Here is a 23,694-nt window from a genome sequence, read left to right on the forward strand (position 1 = left end):
ACTCTTACAGGTCTCAGCTTGAGATTTGTTATTTTGGACCGGTAAGCTCAGGTCTACGTTTCCCTCAATTGTGTCTTACCCCAAATGATGTCAGATGGGTGTTTTACAACTACCGCAGCCACTGGCACTGCTCGCCCCTGCCGGATGGTTAGCGCCTGTCTCTGGCCATAAATCCCCTCGCTGGCGTTCCTCGGGTTGGTGCGCATGCGCTGCGTCCCTGGCCGACGCTCTGTCAGATCATCCACAGGACTGGCGCAATCCCCTCGGGGAGGTGAGTTCCATACCAGGGACCTTTTCCTCTGCCGGAAGTGGACCCGCCAGGTCTCGTCTTCTGCGGCCCCCAGGTTTCACCTTAATCCCCAGGTCCAGACTGCCTTTCCTCCGGTAGCCTTTCGACCTCTCGGGTGATGGCCCAGGCATTCCACCTCTGCTGGACTCCGAGCAGGACCTGGATGTTTTGACGCATGACGAATAGCCTGCTAGAAATGGTGAGTCAAGCTGTAAGGCTATGGACAGCCCTCTTCTCTCCGTGCACGCAGGTCTCCTTTAAGACATTTGGAGCGGACCCTTGATGTATCAGGGGACATCCAGAGTTCGCAGAGTTACCGCGTGATCACTGACAACAACCAGACACGACGTTTACCAGCGGTAAGTCTTGTCATTATCATTATTCCTTTCTCCAAAGGGATTTCGGAGAGAATGGCCATGCTACACTGGAGTCGCTGATTGATCACAAACAACAACCAGACACGCCGTTTACCAGCGGTAAGTCGTGTTATTGTCATTATCATTCCCCCAAAGGGCTCCGGAGAGAGGGGGCATGCCACCTTGGAGAGACGAATGTGGCGGGCCCCTGCGGTTTACAGGGGACATCCAGAGTTCGCCGTGCTGACTGCGTGAACATGGATATTTCCCGGACACGACGTTTACCAGTGGTAAGTCCCTTTATTTGTCATTACCCCTTCTCGAAGGGGGCTCCGAAAGGAAGGGGCACGCTACCCTGTAATCGACCCGCCTGTGTTCCTTCTGGCTTCTTGTCCCTAACGTGACGTTCCGCAGGGACTCCGCGGACACCCTACGCGGCGGACCACGTTCCACCTATGCCGACCCTGGACTGGTTATCATCTTCGGTGAGTACCCTCTCTTCACAGACCTGGTGTCTGACTGCTGCTCGGCCTGAGCCTCTAGCATCAGTGTGTACACCCGTCGAGACCTCTGACTCAGGATTAGGAACGTGGAATCGACATCTAAGGAGTCGCTGACTTCCCTTCCGACTTTAGGTGAACGCCCCTTCGGAGAGGGGCGGGTCCAGTTGCTCCCCTAGGCTACGTCAGGGTAGAGTACATCTCTCCCCTAGGCTACGTAAGGGAAGAGTACATCTCTTTCCCGGCATCGGCCCAGACGCATCAGGATCGTCCCCTCACCGCTAGGTCCCAGTCCGTTCACGCCGCACCAGTCAGGGCGCCTCTATCCCTCCAACAGTCCCTCCGCCTCGCGTGACAGTGGACCGTTCCAGTTTTTTAAGAGCGCTTGCAGGGATCACTATCCCTGCGCATCCTACTCTACAGGGCTGCTAGGTTCACTCCGCCCAGAAACGACCTGGAGGACCAGAGTTCTCCCTTCAAGGGCCCTCGCCTTGAGGTTTAGACCGTCATCATCACTTTTTCGCTACTTGGGTAGCTGAGCTACCGGAGGGAGTCCTCTCAGACCCTGACCCGGTAGATCATCCCTTAGGCACGGTATTCGAGCCCGTCCAAGGGTAGCTACTCCTCACGCAGGAGTAGTTTTCTTCCTGGCACAGAGTCCCGCGTACCCTTTGCCATCCGCGCCCGTTTTTCCATCGTTTTTTGCTATGCGAGTCCTCGGCAGTCTGTGGCGGTAATAGCGGCGGTGTACTTACCAGATTTCATCCTTGACTCTCCAGCGGACCACACTGAAGAACGGAGTCAGGAACGTTCCGTCTTCGCGGGTGACCCGCCAATCCCCTCCTAGCGGACCAGTTTTCACAACCGTCCCTTGGGAAGCTCCCCTTTCCTCCTCCGGTGGATGTTATCAACCGTCACCAGTCTCCCGTGATAGGGTATCCTACTCCACCATTCCTCGGCACGGTCCCGAGGGACACCCCTAGGGCATTCTCTCCTCTGCAACATTCCGGAAATCAGAGCCCTCCGGTTAGCCCGGTTTACAATTTCTTCTCTGGGTCAGGGTGGCCCATTCAGGTTCCAGTCGGTCCATGCCACAGCGGTGACGTGCATCATCCTCCAGGGAGACGCAGGGAGTGTCATGGCAAGGGAAGAGGCCTAGTAGATCTTGCTCTGGGACGGGTCTCTTCACTCGCTAATCTCGGCACCACATCCCTAGCGTGGATGTTTCGACGGCCGATTTTCGCGGCAGGAAGGACCTCGCTTAGGCAAATGGCTCCTCAACAGGGAAGTCACCAGCCAGATCTCCGGCGAAGGAAGATCTCCAGTTGTGGACCTATTGGTTCTTCCGATCCAACTTTCAAGTCAATGGTGCATCGAGGGTGCCACCTGCTCTGGACTAGGTGACGACGCCCTCGACCGGTCGTGAAGCCTGTTCAGGCTCTCGTGCATCTTCCCGCGGCTTCCCATGATCTCGAGGGTTCTCAAGATGGACCAAGGCAGAAGATGGCTCTGGAGTGGCCCAGGCGAGCATAGTTCACATAACTTACTCAACTCCTCGCAGATGCCCCGTGGCTCCGTCCAGACCGCCCAGTTCTTCCGGGTCGGGGCCCCGCTCTTCTACCAGGACTCAGAAGTCCCAAGTTCAACGGCCTCACCAGTGGATCCCGGGTGCTGGCTCGGTCAGGTCTGTTGACAAGAAGATTGCAGACAATGATGAGGGCCGGGAATCCAGTTTCCTCGAGAATTTATTTCCACTCGTAAAGAGCTCCCCCGGTGGTCTGAGGAGCACAACTTCCCTTCTCCTCTCTCTCCCTCCCCTCCTTGCTGGCATTCTTCCAGTCAGATCTGGATGCGGCCCTCTCGCGCGTCCCTGTATCGACCAGGTGTCTGCTCGATTTGTTTCGGGTTTTCGGAGTCCTCTCACTTCCCGTCCTTCGATCACGGCCTTCACTCAGAGAAGCGTCCATCTGGCTCGGCAATATCTTCGTTCACTAGAAACGTGGGACCTTAATCCAGTGATGGGTTCGCTTCAAGGTACCCCTTTTTCCCTGCTCCCACCTGTTTTGATAGGTGGGCTCCTCGTGGCCATCTTTTGGTTACAGACGGCATCAGGGCGGACAGCCCTCGTCGTTTTTTTTTTTCTCTCCCCTTTTCCGGCTCTTCTAGCAGGTCAAGGGGGGGCTCCGGCCAGAACCCTTCGTTTCCGTCCAAGACACCTCGCTGTTCCTTCCAGAAGAGGAGTTTAGGTTTCGGTGTTCGGTTCTAGTCTCCTCTCTCAACCTGAAAGGGGGCCTAGTTCGTTCCAGAGCTGGTACGAGCCATCAGTTTTTTATGTCTGTAGGACACCACTTTTCGGTTACACCGACAGTCAGTCCATCCTTCCACCCGTTCCCAAGAGGCGCATGCCGGCGCCAAGGGCCAGAATTTCACATGGATCCATTCCTCCATATGTTTAGACTATCGCATGAAGGACGGACTTCCGCCGCGGTCTACCGAGCAAGGGGTACCCCTTGGACGATTGGACTTCAGACGTTGACCGACCAGGTCCCCTGGGCCGCCACCTGATCTAGTCAGCATACCTTTACTAGTTTCTACCAGGGTCACACCCAAGCTTCGGCAGAGCCCAGTCTTGGCGTAAGGTTTGCGGGCGGCAGTGGCACACCTGTATCAAGGTAGGTGCTTGTAGGTCTGGGTCAAGCCCGACAGGGGGAAGCGGCTCCTTCCTATCTCCGGTGATGGTTCTCTTCCCACCCAGGGACTGCTTTTGGACGTCCCATGGTCCTGTGTCCCCCAATGAAACGATAGAGAAAGAAGGATTTTTGTGTACTCACCGTAAAATCTCTTTCTCTGAGTCTTCATTGGGGGACACAGCACCCACCCTGCTTGTGTTTTTTGTTATATATTACCTGCCTGTTACCCCAGTGGCCATATTCCCAGGCCACTGGTCACACGACTAATGGTCATAGTTTTTACCTTGTTTTATCCAGGATTGTTTGGTTCTCCTCCTACTGCTTGTGCACTAAACTGATTGAGCCCGCCTCCGGCTCAGGGGTTATACTGCTGGGGAGGAGCTAACTTTTTCTGTTTACTTAGTGTCAGCCTCCTAGTGACAGCAGCATAACCCATGGTCCTGTGTCCCCCAATGAAGACTCAGAGAAAGAGATTTTACGGTGAGTACACAAAAATCCTTCTTTTCTTGCAGTTTTTATCTTTAAAATGTCAGGTTCCATATGGCTTTCTGATTATCGTATTTTTCAGATTGTAAAACGCACTTTTCCTCCCAAAAATGTGGGAGGAAAGTGAGGGATGCGTCTTATAATCTGAATGTAGCTTACCGGGGGTGGTGAAGAGGAGTAGCAGGAGACAGGGGGAATGCTGCGATGGCTTTGTGGTGCTGAGGCAACTGTGCGGGTGGTGAGGACTTCAAATAATGGCGCCCGGAGCCGGTGCATGTGCAGATGGAATGCTCTGCTCAAGATCTCATCTGCGCACGTGCCGCTTCTGACCCTATGAACTCCCAGCAGTGGATTTAAGGAAAATAGCGCCCAGAGGTGGCACTTGTGCAGATGAGATCTCGGCTTGTCATTTCAGCAGAGAGCTCAATCTGTGCACACGCTGAATCCGGGCGCCATTTTATTTGAAGCCCCCACCACCACCAGCCGCCACCGCACCAGCGCAGCCGCCACCGCACCAGCGCAGCCGCCACCGCACCAGCGCAGCCGCCCCAACGCAGCCGGCACAGCAACAGCGCAGCCGCCACCGCAACAGCGCAGCCGCCACAGCCCCAACGCAGACGCCACAGCCCCAACGCAGCCGCCACAGCCCCAACGCAGACGCCACAGCCCCACCGCAGACGCCACAGCCCCAACGCAGCCGCCACAGCAACAGCGCAGCCGCCACAGCAACAGCGCAGCCGCCACAGCGACAGCGCAGCCGCCACAGCGACAGCGCAGCCGCCACAGCGACAGCGCAGCCGCCACAGCCGACAGCTCAGCCGCCACAGCCGACAGCTCAGCCGCCACAGCCGACAGCACAGCCGCCACAGCCGACAGCACAGCCGCCAGCACAGCCGCCACAGCCGACAGTTCTGGGACAGCATCTAGGAACACCCACCGCCCCTGCCTCCTGGGACCCCGGATGGAGGGCGGACGATATAGTGACTACATGGTAAACCTCTAGGTCCGGAGATGGAGGAGAAAAAAATAAATAAATGGGGAGGCACTAGCCTATTTCTATACATACCGGATATGGCTTCTTCTTGCAGGAGATCTGTGTGTATCAAACAAAGTGCTCTGTCGTTTCTTTTGATGTGCTGGCTCTAAAAGAAAAATGGGGGAGATCTTTATAGGTGAACGCCGCTCATTGCCACAGGATAAGACCATAAATAAAGTGGGTGACAACATATTTCCAGCATAGACCTCTCAATAAACAAGTCTGGGTCGGGCATTGTGTACAACGGTGTATGGTCATCCATTAATCCTCTTGGAAATGTATGAATAAATTGACAACTGGGCGTTTCCCTGGCTCTTGTATGTCCCCTATTCACAACTCCAGGACCAGAACTACAATGACACAGTTTGCATTGGATGCAACCATGCAATATGGCTACAATAGTTGGGACCACGGCGCCAAATAGTACATGGAGATTTGTAGATTAAAGGGGCTTTCACGTATTTTGAGAATAAGAATTTTCCCTGTCCCCTAATGCAGTTTGTTTAATAAAAAAAAAAAACAAACTCAAAACTGAGCTTTATTCCTCCTCCCCGGGTCCAGAGCATAGTTTGCGTCGCTGCTCCCAGCATCTGTTATTGATATCAGGCGATCACTGAGCTCAGCGGCTCTGCAGAGTGGACCCCACAAACCCCTCAGTGGAGCAGACGTCAGTCATTAGCTGCAATGCTGACAATGTGATGTCAGCGCTGAACATAATACAGAATACTTAAAACAGCGGTGGAGATTTATTGCTGGACCTGGGAAGGAGGAGTAAAAGCACAGTTGGTTTCTTTTGACACAAACTGTGCCGAAGGACAGCTGTTTTCCAAAATTGGAAAACCCTTTAAATTATGGTGGGCAAATGTGCAGTGATAGGGGATGTTCCACCGATACTATTCATCATCACCACGTAGGTCATAGATCGCATGAATAGTGAAGAAGACCGACCGCCGGGACCTCCATGGATCATGGTAACTGCTTTCCATGTGAATGTATAGGTAACCTCCGTTAATACATAACCCCCCTTCATCCACAATCTATGGCAGCATCGGTCAACTGTTTACTGCACCCTATAGAAGTGAATGGAGTAGGGCTCACAGATATAAACTACTGCTCCATTCACAAAGTGGGCACACGACACCCTATGGAGAGGTGATGAATGATACCCATAAGACAACTCCCTTAGGCTCTTTACATGGCATATGGCACTGTGGCTCAGTGGTTAGCACTGCAGCCTTGTGGTGGCTCAGTGGTTAGCACTGCAGTCTTGTGGTGGCTCAGTGGTTAGCACTGTAGTCTTGTGGTGGCTCAGTGGTTAGCACTGCAGTCTTGCAGCGCTGGGGTCCTGAGTTCAATTCCCACCAAGGACACCATCTGCAAGGAGTTTGTATGTTCTCCCCGTGTTTGCGTGGGTTTCCTCCCACACACCAAAAACATACTAATAGGGATATTAGATTATGAGCCCCAATGGGGACAGTGTTGCCAATGTATGTAAAGCGCCGTGGAATTAATAGTGCTATATAAATATTTTTTATTATTATTATTTGTATTGTGTAAGCTCAAACCACAAGCAGATGAAGGCCAGAAAATGGTTCTTTAGGTCTCCATTTATTTGGCAGGGTTTAGGTTTTTGTTTTTTTTCACTGCATATGACTGCACTAATCCATATAGAGACAAATGTAACCTTCTTACAGGAACCTTGTATGTAGACCGCTGAAAATGGAGCACTTAAAAGGGAACCTGTCAGGTGCAATATGTCCCCAGAACCACGAGCAGTTCTGGGTGTATATTGCTAATCCCTGCCTAACCGTCCCTGTATACACTAGCATAGATAAAGAGATCTTTAGAAAAAGATCTAAAGATCTTTTACCATATGCTAATGAGTGCAGGGACTAGTCCCAAGGGCGTTACTTCCCTAGCCACCTTCTTAGCATGGAAGTACACCCACAGGGGTGTGATAACATGGTAATCAATTCAGCATCACCAGCGGTGCAGCGCGTACCTTTTATTGCTGTGACCGCGCTTCTGAATGCCGGCACTTGCAGTTATGCGCAGTGTGAAGCAGGGTGTACACATCCCACCATCAGAGAGGTCTACTGCGCATGACCGGAAGTTTACGGCATTCAGAAGTGCAGTCACAGCAAACACAGGTACGCACGACACCGCTGGTGACACTGCATTGAATAGCAAGTTAGTACACCCCTGTGGGTGTACTACCATGCTAAGAGGGCGGACTAGTCGTGGGATATACCACCCTTGGGACTAGTCCCAGCGCCCATTAGCGTAAGATCTTTAGAAATCCCTTTTCTAAAGATCTCTTTATCTATGCTAGTGTATACAGGGACGGTTAGGCAGGGATTAGCAATATGCACCCAGAACTGCTTGTGGTCCTGTGTGCATATTGCACCCGACAGGTTCCCCTTAAAAGGACCTTACTGTGGAGATAACAGTGATCCGATCATTTAGGGTTCCTCCAGGCGGAGCACATCACCTACCAATAGGGGGGGCCTGGTACCGTTCCACAGTTTTTCTCTGCCTTAGGTTATAAGGCCGATCGTTTTCTTCCCCTTCTACCTCGGCTTCCTCGTCACCGTCTTCACCTTCTTCTTGGGATTCTGCAGATGACAAACATTGTTGATCAAACTTTTTATGAAGAGCACATTCCTAATAATACGAATTTGTTTCATTTCCTTTGTATATGCCATGGTATGTGACAGCGGAGGATCTCCCTGACCCTTGGCAGGTGCCGTGCGGGGGCACAGAGTCATCAGACAAGCCCCAGAGACCTACAAGAAGGCAGCCCCCAGCTCCAGCCAGTCTTAGGCTGGGTGGCCACAATGCACGACCCCAGCGATGGCCGCCTTCAGGGGCAGCTAGGCCCCTATGCTTCCTGTAGAGGATGACCTAACTGTGCTGGTGATCGCTGCAGAACTGGCAGCTCCTGGCAGACGTCCTTTGACGGCTCCTCCTGTCCATATGTGAGAGTAGGAGACAGACTCGACGCTGTCAGGTTCTTCCTCCATTCGCGTCAGTTGGCGGCTGCGCATGCATCGTCATGCACCATCTAAGCGGTTGGCAGAGACGGGACCTAACTCATGGGCAGTGGGACAGTTTATGTCTGATGCAAACGTGTGTCAATTAAAAAAGGGGAAAATTTCAAAAAAGTGCAAACTCGTCATTTAATATAAGTGAGCTCACTGGCGGACCCTCAGTTAGCTTATTCTATACAGCCAGCAAATGAAACAGATTTTAACCCAAGAATACATACATACTTTGCACTGATGAGGGGCAAGCACCCCGAAACACTGTCTGCAAATTGGGATTCTGATCTGGCATATATCCTAGGTCATATGCAAAGGATTGTTAAACATCTACTTCTGATTTTTAGGATCGCTACTTCCAATAGGTGGCGCTGCAATAGAGTTTGTCTCCTTTCCTGGAGAGACAATTTGTACATTTAAACCAGCACGCCAGAGGTTTTTTGCATCGCACCGCTGGAGTGGTGCTGAAGTCACCTGCTGCCATCTTTATCTGTTTTCAGGGTCTCTCCAGTGTCTGCTTTTTATCCAATCAGAACATATGGGCACAAGACGGAGCCGCGGAATAGGGGCGATGCTGAAAAAAGGTGAAGACACCGGAGGGAGAGTGTAACACTAGGGGAGGGGTCTGAGATTTAAAGCGCCACACCCAGCGGTGCAAAAAAAAAAACAAAAAAAAAACCAAAATGGAGTGGGGCTTTAATTAAGAAAAAAAAAAGAAAGGAGGATTATGAGGAGAGGAGGGGGCAAGAACCCCTCTATTCTAACTTGTGTCTGAAACCTACCGGCCGTTGTATGGGCGACTCAGTAATAGTCCCCCCTGGGGTGCAGCAGTGATATCTCTTAGAGTCAAATATAAGATCAGGAGGCAGAGACCGTTTCTGCCCTCTGCAAGCTGAACTCCTGCAAGTCAAACATTGATGGCCGATCCTAGGGACAGGCAGCCAAAAATGATCTCTTGCGTGAGCCCACTTTTAACGAGAACGTCATGCGGCAATTCCGGGTGTGCCGACATGAAGGATGAGGGCACGGAAAGCGGCACTGGGGTGGGTGAAGCTTAAAGGAAGCTAAAACACAGCGTGAAAACAATGGAGGTCACTGCTCCTTGTGGCCTCCCCCTAAATCACCAACACCTGCTCTGCACAAGGACACAGGTATATGTAGGAGACAAGAATAATACATGAAAACCATAACCGAGAGACACACAGACCTTCAGAAACCTCCTCCTCCTCCTCTTCTCCCTCCGAGGACTCTTCGTGGCGGGTCTTGATGGGATAACTGTTCCGTCTCAGGCTTTTTCTCCTTCTCTTGACGCGGGAATACATGTCCATGTTCTCCTAAAATACAGGTGAACCACACACTAAATGCTAATGCTCGGCTTTACCATACGTAGGTGGTCTGTAAGGACGGAGGGGATCACTGCCGATTTCTGGATGAGAGATCCTAAAAAACTTTTTTTTTTTAAAAATATTCTTTGGCTCTATTTGCCGAGTTTTTGGAGTAGAAAGGCTATGTGCGCACGTTGCGCAAATACATGCAGTTACGCTGCATCCCATCCCACCTCCTCCCCAACCTCACCACTATCCTTATTCCCGCCTTATCCCATCTCTTCAACCTATCTCTAACAACTGGTACCTTCCCTTCTGCCTTTAAGCATGCAACAGTCACACCTATCCTAAAGAAACCTTCCCTCGACCCAACCTCTACTACCAGCTATCGACCCATATCGCTACTCCCACTTGCCTCAAAACTCCTGGAACAGCACGTCCATGCTGAACTTTCCTCCCACCTCTCCTCTAACTCTCTCTTTGACAACCTACAGTCCGGCTTCCGTCCACATCATTCCACTGAAACTGCCCTGACTAAAATCACAAATGACTTACTTACCGCCAAAGCTAACAACCACTTCTCTGTACTCCTACTTCTAGACCTATCCTCAGCCTTTGACACTGTTGACCACTCCCTGCTACTACAGATCCTCTCTTCCCTTGGTGTCAGAGACCTCGCTCTCTCTTGGATCTCTTCATACCTCTCCAACCGCACTTTTAGTGTCTCCCATTCCCACACAACCTCTTCATCCCGTTCTCTCTCTGTTGGTGTCCCTCAAGGCTCTGTCCTGGGACCCTTACTTTTTTCTATCTATACATTTGGCCTGGGACAACTCATAAAGTCCCATGGCTTCCAGTACCACCTATATGCTGATGACACTCAGATCTACCTCTCTGGTCCAGATGTCACATCTCTGCTGTCCAGAATCCCAGAGTGCCTATCTGCTATATCTTCCTTCTTTTCCTCTCGCTTCCTAAAGCTCAATATGGCCAAAACTGAACTGATCATCTTTCCTCCATCTCCCCTGCACTCTCCACCTGATCTATCCATTACAATTAATAACATCACGCTCTCCCCAGCACCCAAAGTTCGGTGCCTCGGAGTGACCTTTGACTCTGCCCTGTCCTTCATACCGCACATCCAATCCCTCACCACCTCCTGCCGTTTTCAACTCAAAAATATCTCCAGAATCCGCCCTTTTCTCAATCCCCAATCTACAAAAATTCTAGTGCACGCCCTCATAATCTCCCGCATCGACTACTGCAACATCCTCCTCTGTGGTCTCCCTGCTAACACGCTCGCCCCTCTCCAGTCCATCCTTAACTCTGCTGCCCGACTGATCCACCTCTCTCCTCAATACCACCCCGCTTCTCCTCTCTGCAAGTCCCTCCACTGGCTCCCAATCTTCCACCGTATCCAATTCAAATTACTAACACTGACCTACAAAGCTATCCATAATCTGTCTCCTCCATATATCTCTGAACTAATCTCTCGCTACACTCCAAAACGTAACCTCCGGTCCTCCCAAGATCTCCTTCTATCCTCCTCTCTCATTCGCTCCTCATGCAACCGACTCCAAGACTCCTCCCGAGCATCCCCAGTCTCCTGGAACTCACTGCCTCAACACGTCAGACTATCTACTACACTCGCAAGCTTCAAACGGAACCTAAAGACTCATCTGTTCAGAAATGCCTATAACCTTCAATGACCTCACTGCTTCACCCCCGTGCGGAGCTGCCGCCCCACCACCGTGCGGAGCTGCCGCCCCACCCCCGTGCGGAGCTGCCGCCCCACCCCCGTGCGGAGCTGCCGCCCCACCCCCGTGCGGAACTGCCGCCCCACCACCGTGCGGAACTGCCGCCCCACCACCGTGCGGAGCTGCCGCCCCACCACCGTGCGGAGCTGCCGCCCCACCACCGTGCGGAGCTGCCGCCCCACCACCGTGCGGAGCTGCCGCCCCACCACCGTGCGGAGCTGCCGCCCCACCTACACCCCACCTACTGTCTCCTCCCCAAAATCCTTTAGGATGTAAGCCCGCAAGGGCAGGGCCCTCTTCCCCCTGTGCTAGTCTGTCTATTGTAACGTGTACATGTATTCTGTATGTAACCCCCTCATGTACAGCACCATGGAATCAATGGTGCTCTATAAATAAACAATAATAATAATAATAATAATAACTGCATGCGTCCTGCGTCCCCTGCACAGTCTATGGAGATTGTGCAGGGGCCGTGCGCACGTGGCGCTTTATGGCAGGAGCTGCAGGCAGAGCGCATGGAATCGGCTTCACTACGGACATTTCTGCAGCGATTTAAAGCGCACATTGTGCTCTTCAGATCGCTGCAGAAATTTCTGCAGTGAACTGTACGCAACGTGCGCACATAGCCAAACGCTAATATTTTGGGGAGGATTTGGGGAGTTTCTATTCCAGAAAGTCAACAAGTCGACTGTGTGTGCACCTACCCTCAACACTCAGCGAGCCCCGGCATTAGTAGGTATCCTTCTTTGGTCCGATGGTAGGAAGCCATGTATTAATAAAATATAAAGCCGTAGTACAAACCACTGGAAATCACCCCCGTCACATTGAAGCAATGACCACAACCCTGCAGCCAATCAATGGTCATGTGATCATCACTTCCAACCTGGAAAATTACCCAAATGCATCTATTTTTGCCTAAAAATTATTTTTGTAATTTGTTTTATAAAATAAAAAAAAACAAAAAAATATATTATATATATATATATATATATATATATATATATATAATATATATACACAAACATCTCTATATCCAGCTATATCTCTCCCTATATCCAGCTATATCTCTCCCTATATCCAGCTATATCTCTCCCTATATCCAGCTATATCTCTCCCTATATCCAGCTATATCTCTCCCTATATCCAGCTATATCTCTCCCTATATCCAGCTATATCTCTCCCTATATCCAGCTATATCTCTCCCTATATCCAGCTATATCTCTCCCTATATCCAGCTATATCTCTCCCTGTATCCAGCTATATCTCTCCCTATATCCAGCTATATCTCTCCCTGTATCCAGCTATATCTCTCCCTATATCCAGCTATATCTCTCCCTGTACCCAGCTATATCTCTCCCTGTATCCAGCTATATCTCTCCCTATATCCAGCTATATCTCTCCCTGTATCCAGCTATATCTCTCCCTATATCCAGCTATATCTCTCCCTATATCCAGCTATATCTCTCCCTATATCCAGCTATATCTCTCTCTATATCCAGCTATATCTCTCCCTGTATCCAGCTATATCTCTCCCTATATCCAGCTATATCTCTCCCTATATCCAGCTATATCTCTCTCTATATCCAGCTAGATCTCTCTCTATATCCAGCTATATCTCTCCCTATATCCAGCTATATCTCTCCCTATATCCAGCTAGATCTCTCCCTATACCCAGCTAGATCTCTCCCTATACCCAGCTAGATCTCTCCCTATATCCAGCTAGATCTCTCCCTATATCCAGCTATATCACTCTCTATATCCAGCTATATCACTCTCTATATCCAGCTATATCACTCTCTATATCCAGCTATATCTCTATATCCAGCTATATCTCTCTCTATATCCAGCTATATCTCTCCCTATATCAAGCTATATCTCTATATCCAGCTATATCTCTCTATATCCAGCTATATCTCTCCCTGTATCCAGCTATATCTCTCTCTATATCCAGCTATATCTCTCTCTATATCCAGCTATATCTCTCCCTATATCCAGCTATATCTCTCCCTATATCCAGCTATATCTCTCCCTATATCCAGCTATATCTCTCCCTATACCCAGCTAGATCTCTCCCTATACCCAGCTAGATCTCTCCCTATACCCAGCTAGATCTCTCCCTGTATCCAGCTAGATCTCTCCCTATATCCAGCTAGATCTCTCTCTATATCCAGCTATATCACTCTCTATATCCAGCTATATCACTCTCTATATCCAGCTATATCTCTATATCCAGCTATATCTCTCTCTATATCCAGCTATATCTCTCCCTATATCCAGCTATATCTCTATATCCAGCTATATCACTCTCTATATCCAGCTATATCTCTATATCCAGCTATATCACTCTCTATATCCAGCTATATCTCTCTCTATATCCAGCTATATCTCTCCCTATACCCAGCTATATCTCTCTCTATACCCAGCTATATCTCTCCCTATATCCAGCTATATCTCTCCCTATATCCAGCTATATCTCTCCCTATATCCAGCTATATCTCTCTCTATATCCAGCTATATCTCTCTATATCCAGCTATATCTCTCTATATCCAGCTATATCTCTCCCTATATCCAGCTATATCTCTCTCTATATCCAGCTATATCTCTCTATATCCAGCTATATCTCTCTATATCCAGCTATATCTCTCTCTATATCCAGCTATATCTCTCTCTATATCCAGCTATATCTCTCCCTATATCCAGCTATATCTCTCCCTGTATCCAGCTATATCTCTCCCTGTATCCAGCTATATCTCTCCCTATATCCAGCTATATCTCTCCCTATATCCAGCTATATCTCTCCCTGTATCCAGCTATATCTCTCCCTATATCCAGCTATATCTCTCCCTGTACCCAGCTAGATCTCTCCCTGTATCCAGCTATATCTCTCCCTATATCCAGCTATATCTCTCCCTGTATCCAGCTATATCTCTCTCTATATCCAGCTATATCTCTCCCTGTATCCAGCTATATCTCTCCCTATATCCAGCTAGATCTCTCTCTATATCCAGCTAGATCTCTCTCTATATCCAGCTATATCTCTCCCTATATCCAGCTAGATCTCTCCCTATATCCAGCTAGATCTCTCCCTATACCCAGCTAGATCTCTCCCTATACCCAGCTAGATCTCTCCCTATACCCAGCTAGATCTCTCCCTGTATCCAGCTATATCTCTCCCTGTATCCAGCTATATCTCTCCCTGTATCCAGCTATATCTCTCCCTGTATCCAGCTATATCACTCTCTCTATATCCAGCTATATCACTCTCTCTATATCCAGCTATATCACTCTCTCTATATCCAGCTATATCACTCTCTATATCCAGCTATATCTCTATATCCAGCTATATCTCTCTCTATATCCAGCTATATCTCTCCCTATATCCAGCTATATCTCTATATCCAGCTATATCACTCTCTATATCCAGCTATATCACTCTCTATATCCAGCTATATCTCTATATCCAGCTATATCACTCTCTATATCCAGCTATATCTCTCCCTGTATCCAGCTATATCTCTCTCTATATCCAGCTATATCTCTCCCTGTATCCAGCTATATCTCTCCCTATATCCAGCTAGATCTCTCCCTATACCCAGCTAGATCTCTCCCTGTATCCAGCTATATCTCTCCCTGTATCCAGCTATATCTCTCCCTGTATCCAGCTATATCACTCTCTCTATATCCAGCTATATCACTCTCTCTATATCCAGCTATATCACTCTCTCTATATCCAGCTATATCACTCTCTATATCCAGCTATATCTCTATATCCAGCTATATCTCTCTCTATATCCAGCTATATCTCTCCCTATATCCAGCTATATCTCTATATCCAGCTATATCACTCTCTATATCCAGCTATATCTCTATATCCAGCTATATCACTCTCTATATCCAGCTATATCTCTCCCTGTATCCAGCTATATCTCTCTCTATATCCAGCTATATCTCTCCCTGTATCCAGCTATATCTCTCCCTATATCCAGCTAGATCTCTCTCTATATCCAGCTAGATCTCTCTCTATATCCAGCTATATCTCTCCCTATATCCAGCTATATCTCTCCCTATATCCAGCTAGATCTCTCCCTATACCCAGCTAGATCTCTCCCTATACCCAGCTAGATCTCTCTCTATATCCAGCTAGATCTCTCTCTATATCCAGCTATATCTCTCCCTATATCCAGCTATATCTCTCCCTATATCCAGCTATATCTCTCCCTATATCCAGCTAGATCTCTCCCTATACCCAGCTAGATCTCTCCCTATACCCAGCTAGATCTCTCCCTGTATCCAGCTATATCTCTCCCTATATCCAGCTAGATCTCTCTCTATATCCAGCTATATCACTCTCTATATCCAGCTATATCACTCTCTATATCCAGCTATATCTCTATATCCAGCTATATCTCTCCCTATATCCAGCTATATCTCTATATCCAGCTATATCTCTATATCCAGCTATATCACTCTCTATATCCAGCTATATCTCTCCCTATATCCAGCTATATCTCTCTCTATATCCAGCTATATCTCTCTATATCCAGCTATATCTCTCTATATCCAGCTATATCTCTCTCTATATCCAGCTATATCTCTCCCTATATCCAGCTATATCTCTCCCTATATCCAGCTATATCTCTCCCTATATCCAGCTATATCTCTCCCTATATCCAGCTATATCTCTCCCTATATCCAGCTATATCTCTCCCTATATCCAGCTATATCTCTCTATATCCAGCTATATCTCTCTCTATATCCAGCTATATCTCTCTATATCCAGCTATATCTCTCTATATCCAGCTATATCTCTCTCTATATCCAGCTATATCTCTCCCTATATCCAGCTATATCTCTCCCTATATCCAGCTATATCTCTCCCTATATCCAGCTATATCTCTCTATATCCAGCTATATCTCTCTCTATATCCAGCTATATCTCTCTCTATATCCAGCTATATCTCTCTCTATATCCAGCTATATCTCTCTCTATATCCAGCTATATCTCTCTCTATATCCAGCTATATCTCTCTCTATATCCAGCTATATCTCTCTCTATATCCAGCTATATCTCTCTCTATATCCAGCTATATCTCTCTCTATATCCAGCTATATCTCTCTCTATATCCAGCTATATCTCTCTCTATATCCAGCTATATCTCTCTCTATATCCAGCTATATCTCTCTCTATATCCAGCTATATCTCTCTCTATATCCAGCTATATCTCTCTCTATATCCAGCTATATCTCTCTCTATATCCAGCTATATCTCTCTCTATATCCAGCTATATCTCTCTCTATATCCAGCTATATCTCTCCCTATATCCAGCTATATCTCTATATCCAGCTATATATCTCTCCCTATATCCAGCTATATCTCTCTCCCTATATCCAGCTATATCTCTCTCCCTATATCCAGCTATATATCTCCCTATATCCAGCTATATCTCTATATCCAGCTATATCTCTCCCTATATCCAGCTATATCTCTCCCTATATCCAGCTATATCTCTCCCTATATCCAGCTATATCTCTCCCTATATCCAGCTATATCTCTCCCTATATCCAGCTATATCTCTCCCTATATCCAGCTATATCTCTCCCTATATCCAGCTATATCTCTCCCTATATCCAGCTATATCTCTCCCTATATCCAGCTATATCTCTCCCTATATCCAGCTATATCTCTCCCTATATCCAGCTATATCTCTCCCTATATCCAGCTATATCTCTCCCTATATCCAGCTATATCTCTCCCTATATCCAGCTATATCTCTCCCTATATCCAGCTATATCTCTCCCTATATCCAGCTATATCTCTCCCTATATCCAGCTATATCTCTCTCTATATCCAGCTATATCTCTCTCTATATCCAGCTATATCTCTATATCCAGCTATATCTCTATATCCAGCTATATCTCTCTCTATGTCTCTCTATATATATATTATACAGTATTATTATACACACACATTATTCCCATTTAGCAGTTTACAGGCTGAACCATTTCACTTTGGTGTGGTCATCATCAAAGGGAAGCTCAGAAAATAAAGAACGTTCGAAACCCCCCTCCCCCCAATTTGGCAGTCAGAACAAGCTCACCGATGGGTTCTCAGTTACCTCATTTTGCAGTTAGTAAATGACAATGAAACACAGAAGTCTATAGGAGGAAAACCGAGCAACATTTTTAACGAAACACAAAATTATTTATAGCCGAAACATAAATGCATCCAAATATCGTTAAACGAAAAGCGGTGTAAACACGAAGCTCCGTTATGTGGTAGACTCACCAGTTCAGTGTCTGTCCACATGCGCAGCCGCTCCACCTCCCGGGATTTACTGCCCCTGCGGATGTTGATGTTGTCCATCTCCTGGAGTACGGCCTCGGCGGTGCTACAAAAAAGCACAATACACTTTACATCAGGGCTGTGGAGTCGGAGTCGGAGTCGTGGAGTCGGAGTCGGAGTCGGAGCTCATTTTGGTGGAGTCGGAGTCGGAGTCGGTATAAAATGCACCGACTCCGACTCCTAAAATATATAATAAATTGGGGACAGGAGTGCAATGCAGAATGTGCTGAATATTTTACTAAATAATAACATTTAGTATAATGCTTATATTTAAGTGAAAAATTTATTGTAGTACAATGTGAACATCAGACATTTAATTGTTTTTATGATACAATAATCAAGATATTTGGATAGAACATAAAATATTTATTGGAATACAACTTTAGAACACAAAAAACTAATAAATTGTAAATATGTAAAATATATATATATATATATATATATATATATATATACAGTGTATATACACACACAAGATATATATGTAATCTACTGTATATTACATAGTGTATTACATATTTACAATTTATTACAGTTTTTTGTGTTCTAAAGTTGTATTCCAATAAATATATTTTATGTTCTATCCAAATATCTTGATTATTGTATCATAAAAATTATTAAATGTCTGATGTTCACATACACATATTCATGTACTACAATAAATTTTTCACCTAACTATAAGCAATATATGTAGGAGTCGGAGTCGGAGTCGGAGTCGGAGTCGGTGCAAGAGAATTTGAGGAGTCGGAGTCGGAGTCGGAGTCGAAGGTTTGGCTTACCGACTCCACAGCCCTGCTTTACATCAGCTTCAATGGTTGAGGGTGAAGAGGCCACAAATGCCCCTGCCACGTACGGCCAATGCTTCTTTCCAATAGGCTACTTCAGAGCCCCGCTCTCGGGATCGGTGTGGGTCAGACCCTCACCATGTCGGATATTATCACCTACACCATTGCTAAGAATTTTTCTCTTCTTCGGGGACCGAGAAGACTGCAATTCTGGCGTTCTAATTTTTTTTCTGTACGGGGTTTAACCTATATAGTGGAACCTCGGTTTACGAGTAACTTGGTGTGCGAGTATTTCGCTATACGAGCAAAGCTTGCTGTACATTTGTAACTCAGTTTCCGAGCAAGCTTTGGTGTAATAGCAAATACTCACCGCACACACTTCCGGTTCCGTACTTTTACCGCGCTCTGACCCGCTCTTGCAGTACACACAAACACACACACACAATGCTCACCTTATCTTCCGTTCCCTTGCCAGCCTCATGCTTTTTGTAGTCCGCAGGTACAGGATGTGTATCGGGTAACCATTGCGACGATGGAGGATCTTCTCCTGTAAGCGCTTCTCAAAAGGCAGCACGCTGACCAATCAGAGGCAAGCGGCTCATGTCTTTGACGTCTGCTGCTGAAGCGCTGACAGCGGAAGCTCCGGCATCGGTCACGATGGTTACCGGATTCACATCCTGTACCGGCGGACTACAAGAACCCAAAGGCCACCAAGGGAATGGAAGGTAAGGTGAGCATAGTGTGTGTGTGTGTGTGTGTGTGTGTGTGTGTGTGTGTGTGTGTGTGTGTGTAATAGCACAATAGGGGACCAGAATAGGACATTGCACAAGTTGTGGAAGGAATTGTCTGAGCTTCCATTATTTCCTATGGGAAATTTTGCTTTGCTACACGAGTAACTTGGTTTACAAGCACAGTCGCAGAACTGATTGCTCTCGTAAACCAAGGTTCCACTGGATGTTAAGGCACCAATTCAGTGTTTTGTTTTGCTGGATTGGTGCTTTAAATGTAAGTCCTCTGCCCCCTGTCTTATACTTGCCTTCCCACATAGTCTTCTTCTATTGACACTACTCCGGTTGGGCTCCGGCAAGACCTACCGGCTGCTTCAGTGTTTCATGGAGCTCTCTGGAGAGCACAGCCCAATCCAAGTCTATGGGGGCCTCGTTTATTTTTTTAACCCCTTAATTTTCAATGGGGCGAAAGGCGGGTGAATTGAACTTTTAGGTTTTGTTTTTTTTTTTAAACTTTATTTTTTTTTTTTAATTTTACTAGCCCCCACCTATATCAACAATCCGATCGCTCTGCCCTATCTGCTGATCACAGCCATACAGCTGTAAACAGCAGATATGATCACTTTCTGATTCATTCAGCTCCGGGCCGAGTGAAACCGAATGTGACTCATGATAGCTACAGGCATCACCACATGACCCTGTGCTACCATGGCAACCACCGAAAGTCACGTGATCACGCACGTGACTTCCGGTGGGGGGCGGCAGCAAGTAAAAGTAATGGCCGCGCGCATATACATCTCGCAGCCACACTGTGGCAGCGAGATGTAAGGGGTTAAATGTTGCGAGTGGAAGCGATTCCACTCGCAACATGCAGGCACACATCAGCTGTTGAAAACAGCTGATATGTGTGCGGATCGCCGCGACCTGCCCACGGCAGGGGGCGGAGCTTAACCTCACACGCTCCATGACGGATAGATCAGTCATTGGTCGTGAAGGGGTTAAAATAATTGTTCTCGCAGATGCAACACATTGACCGGCGTACACAGGTGATGTGCTGCCAATATCATAGATGTGCACAGAGTGATTGTACTAACCAAGAGGGGGAAAAAACCGGATATACCGCGCTAACGCTAATGAAAAAAGCACTGGTTTGGGGGGGGGGGGGTTTGGGCACCAGAAGAAGCACAAACATCTGGTTGTAGGGTGCATTAACTACAAGTGAGCTCAGGAACACATTTCAGCATAATGGCGCAGGGTGAGCCGGCTCCTGAGTGTTGCACAATGGGTTTGCACAAGAGACCCCCCATTCTCGGCAGCCCATAGTCCTTTGCTGCTGAGAACAATGGCAGCAGATGAGCAATGAACACTCATGTTTCCAACATGTGTGGCATCCATTTTTTCCCATGCATACCACATATAGCCATTATAACCTACGGGGCGGCTCACGTGGCCATTTTTTACCGGTAGCAGCATGGATGACACGGGCTTTGAAAAACATGTGCAGCATATGGATGCCATCTCTGTATGTGCTTACCATTGCAAAGTATAGGAGAAGCTTTGTCATTTAATTCTTTTGTTTTTATCCATGCAGCATGTGATAAAAACTGACACATGGACCGTACCGTACACTTATCCAAACACTGATGATTCCATTACAGTGTTATCTTGTACACATTTTATACGGACCTTACAGGTCATGCAGTGCTCATCTGAAGCCGGGTTGGTATGTGTAAAGGCAATTATATGGCCAGGAACCAGTAAACATTGCCAGCCGGTACTGAATCCCGCAAAAGGTTTCTCCAAGAATCTAATAAAAAAAAGTGGCTGCACATAGTGCGAGCGGCAGCCCATCCTCGTCACGTGTCAGAGACCCGATCTGCTCACTCCGCCATGGACTCATGGAGTCAGGGCTTCAAGAGGAACAATTAAAACAACTCGTCTTCAGCTAAGTGGGCAGATCGGGCTTTAGGCTGGTTTCACATCAGCGGATAATGTCTGTAGGTAAAATACCGCAAAGCGCATTTGACCGGATCCTGTGCATGCCAAGTGCACTGCATGCAACCACAAGTCACCGAGCGTTATTTTACTGGATACTTCTACTTTTTATGGCTGCTGCAATGGATGCAGCGGGACACTATTTATCGGCCGGCACTGGAGTCAGCTGAACTCCTGACCTCACAGCCCACACACACTGATGGATGCAGCGGGACACAGAACAAGTAATCGGACGGCACTGGAGTCAGCTGATCTGATTACTTGTTCTGCTGGCTGTGTGGTTAGGAGTAGGGATGAGTGAGCAGCAAAATGATCGATGAGCGAAGCCCATGCCAATTTTTTTCTTTTAATTCATAAAAAAAAAAACAAAAAAAAAAACAAAACAAACCCAAACGCCATATTTTTGTATGATAGCCAAGTACGGGCTGTCCCCAACCCCCAGCTGCCTATTTGTACCCGGCTGGGAACCAAAAATATAGGAAAGCCCCTTTTTAATCATTCCATGAAATAATTACAAGAAACAAAACAAAAAAAAAAAACAAAAAACCGAAGTGGCCTTTGCCCAATTATTGTGTCCAGCCAGGTACAACTAGGCACCTGGGGATTGTAATCTGCAGCGCAGGGTGGCCCAAGCCTTCTGCCCCCCCCCCCACAGCGAATTGCAGACTGCAGCCATCCCGGAAAATGGCGCTTTTTTAGAAGTGCCATCTTCTGGCGCTGTGTCCAACTCTTCCAGCTGCCCTTGTGCAGTGTGGCACGCTGGGTAATAAGGGGTTACTACCAGCTGGTATAACGCCCCAAATTCTTAATGTCAGGCCAAGTTTGACCCGGCCGTTTAAGAGTCTCCAATAAACTGTTAAGAAAGAAAAAAAAAAAACAAACAGAAAAAATACTTTATTAGAAATAAATACACAGACACACTTAGTGACTCAATCTTTATTACTCCCTCTCACCCCCGCATGATTCTGGTCTTCTGACACTGATGCAGCTCTACTATATCAGAAAGCATGGGGGAGGAACTACTATCCGGGCATGCTCAGTACAGACAACAGGAGCCTGCCTATCAGAATGCGGTGACGTCCGGTACAGCAGGATCCGGCGCTCATTTAGCTGCATTGCAGGTACAGTCGCAATACCACGGATCCAGTGAGATGCGGTATTTTGTCCGAAACAAGTAGCGTTTTTGAAAAAAGATAAAATACCGCAAAACACCGTATCCAGTGTATGTCTCACGCAACCGCAAGTGACTGTATCTTGCTGCGATTCCATTGCAAATGCATTGAAAAGACAACACATTGGTAAAGGATCCGGTTTTGCGGCAAAAAAAAAATCAATTTTTGCCGCAGTTAAAAAAAAAAAACAAAAAAAAAAAAAAAACAAAAACAAAACGCTGATGTGAAAGCAGCCTTATTTCTCCATCCTCAGCCCTGCTCTGTCAGTCTTCACGCTCTGCTGTGAGCCGGTCAGGCTGCCTGAGAACGGGTTTGCAAATGAGCACGGAAGAGAACGGAGGATGGTAAAAACAACAGCCCATTCTGCGCATTTAGCCGAGGACACGTTTTATTCCTTTATTTCTTACCAGAACCTTACTCCACGGCTGGGGGGGCAAATCAGCCATGTTTGTTAATTACGCTTCTCCTCTGAGACGCGTCTTCAGTTGTTTCTCTCCAGGTGGTAATCTGTCCTGACATGTGACAAGGACGGGCTACAGCGGAGAACCCCAGTAAAAGGGAACGTGTCAGGTGCAATATGTACCCAGCACCATAAGCAGTACTGGATGCATATTGCTAATCCCTGCCTAACCGTCCCTGTATACACTAGTATAGATAAAGGGATCTTTAGAAAAAGTATTTTTAAAGATCTTATATCATATGCTAATGAGCGCAGGGACTAGTCCTAAAGGCGTTACTTCCCCTGACTAGTCCGCCCTCTTACCATGTTAGCACGCCCACAGGGGCATTCTACACCCACAGGGGCGCACTAATATGCTATTCAATTCAGCATCACCAGGCGTGGCACACGTACCTGTGTACGCTGTGATGGCGCTTCCGAATGCCTGGCACTTCCGGTCATGCGCACTAAACCTCTCTGAAGCCGGGACGCATACACCCGGCTTCATACTGCGCACGACCGGAAGTGCCTGCATTCAGAAGCACGGTCACAGCAAACACAGGTGCACCGCTCGTGATGATGCATTGAATAGCATGTTAGTACGCCCCTGTGGGCATGCTATGTGGGCCGACTAGTCGAGGGATATAAAGCCCTTGGGACTAGTCCCCGCGCTCATTAGCATAAGAAAAAAGATCTTTAGAAGAAGGGAATTTTGTTACTTACCGTAAATTCCTTTTCTTCTAGCTCTTAT

The 23,694-nt window shown here is 47.5% G+C and overlaps 1 protein-coding gene across 2 annotated transcripts in view; it reads right to left on the minus strand.

Moving 5' to 3' along the window:
• The window catches only part of ATAD2B (ATPase family AAA domain containing 2B), a 346,160-nt gene that overhangs the window by 218,441 nt on the left and 104,025 nt on the right, over positions 1-23,694 (minus strand). For both annotated transcript variants that reach the window (XM_075341155.1, XM_075341154.1), the window contains exons 5-8: positions 17,768-17,870; positions 9,606-9,732; positions 7,853-7,972; positions 5,388-5,463 (exon numbers count right to left, since the gene is read on the minus strand). In XM_075341155.1, the coding sequence (XP_075197270.1) occupies positions 5,388-5,463; positions 7,853-7,972; positions 9,606-9,732; positions 17,768-17,870 (426 nt within the window). The remainder of the gene's footprint in view (positions 1-5,387; positions 5,464-7,852; positions 7,973-9,605; positions 9,733-17,767; positions 17,871-23,694) is intronic.

The sequence above is a fragment of the Anomaloglossus baeobatrachus genome, chromosome 3 (genome assembly GCF_048569485.1).
Source record: "Anomaloglossus baeobatrachus isolate aAnoBae1 chromosome 3, aAnoBae1.hap1, whole genome shotgun sequence".
Taxonomy (NCBI): Eukaryota; Metazoa; Chordata; class Amphibia; order Anura; family Aromobatidae; genus Anomaloglossus; species Anomaloglossus baeobatrachus.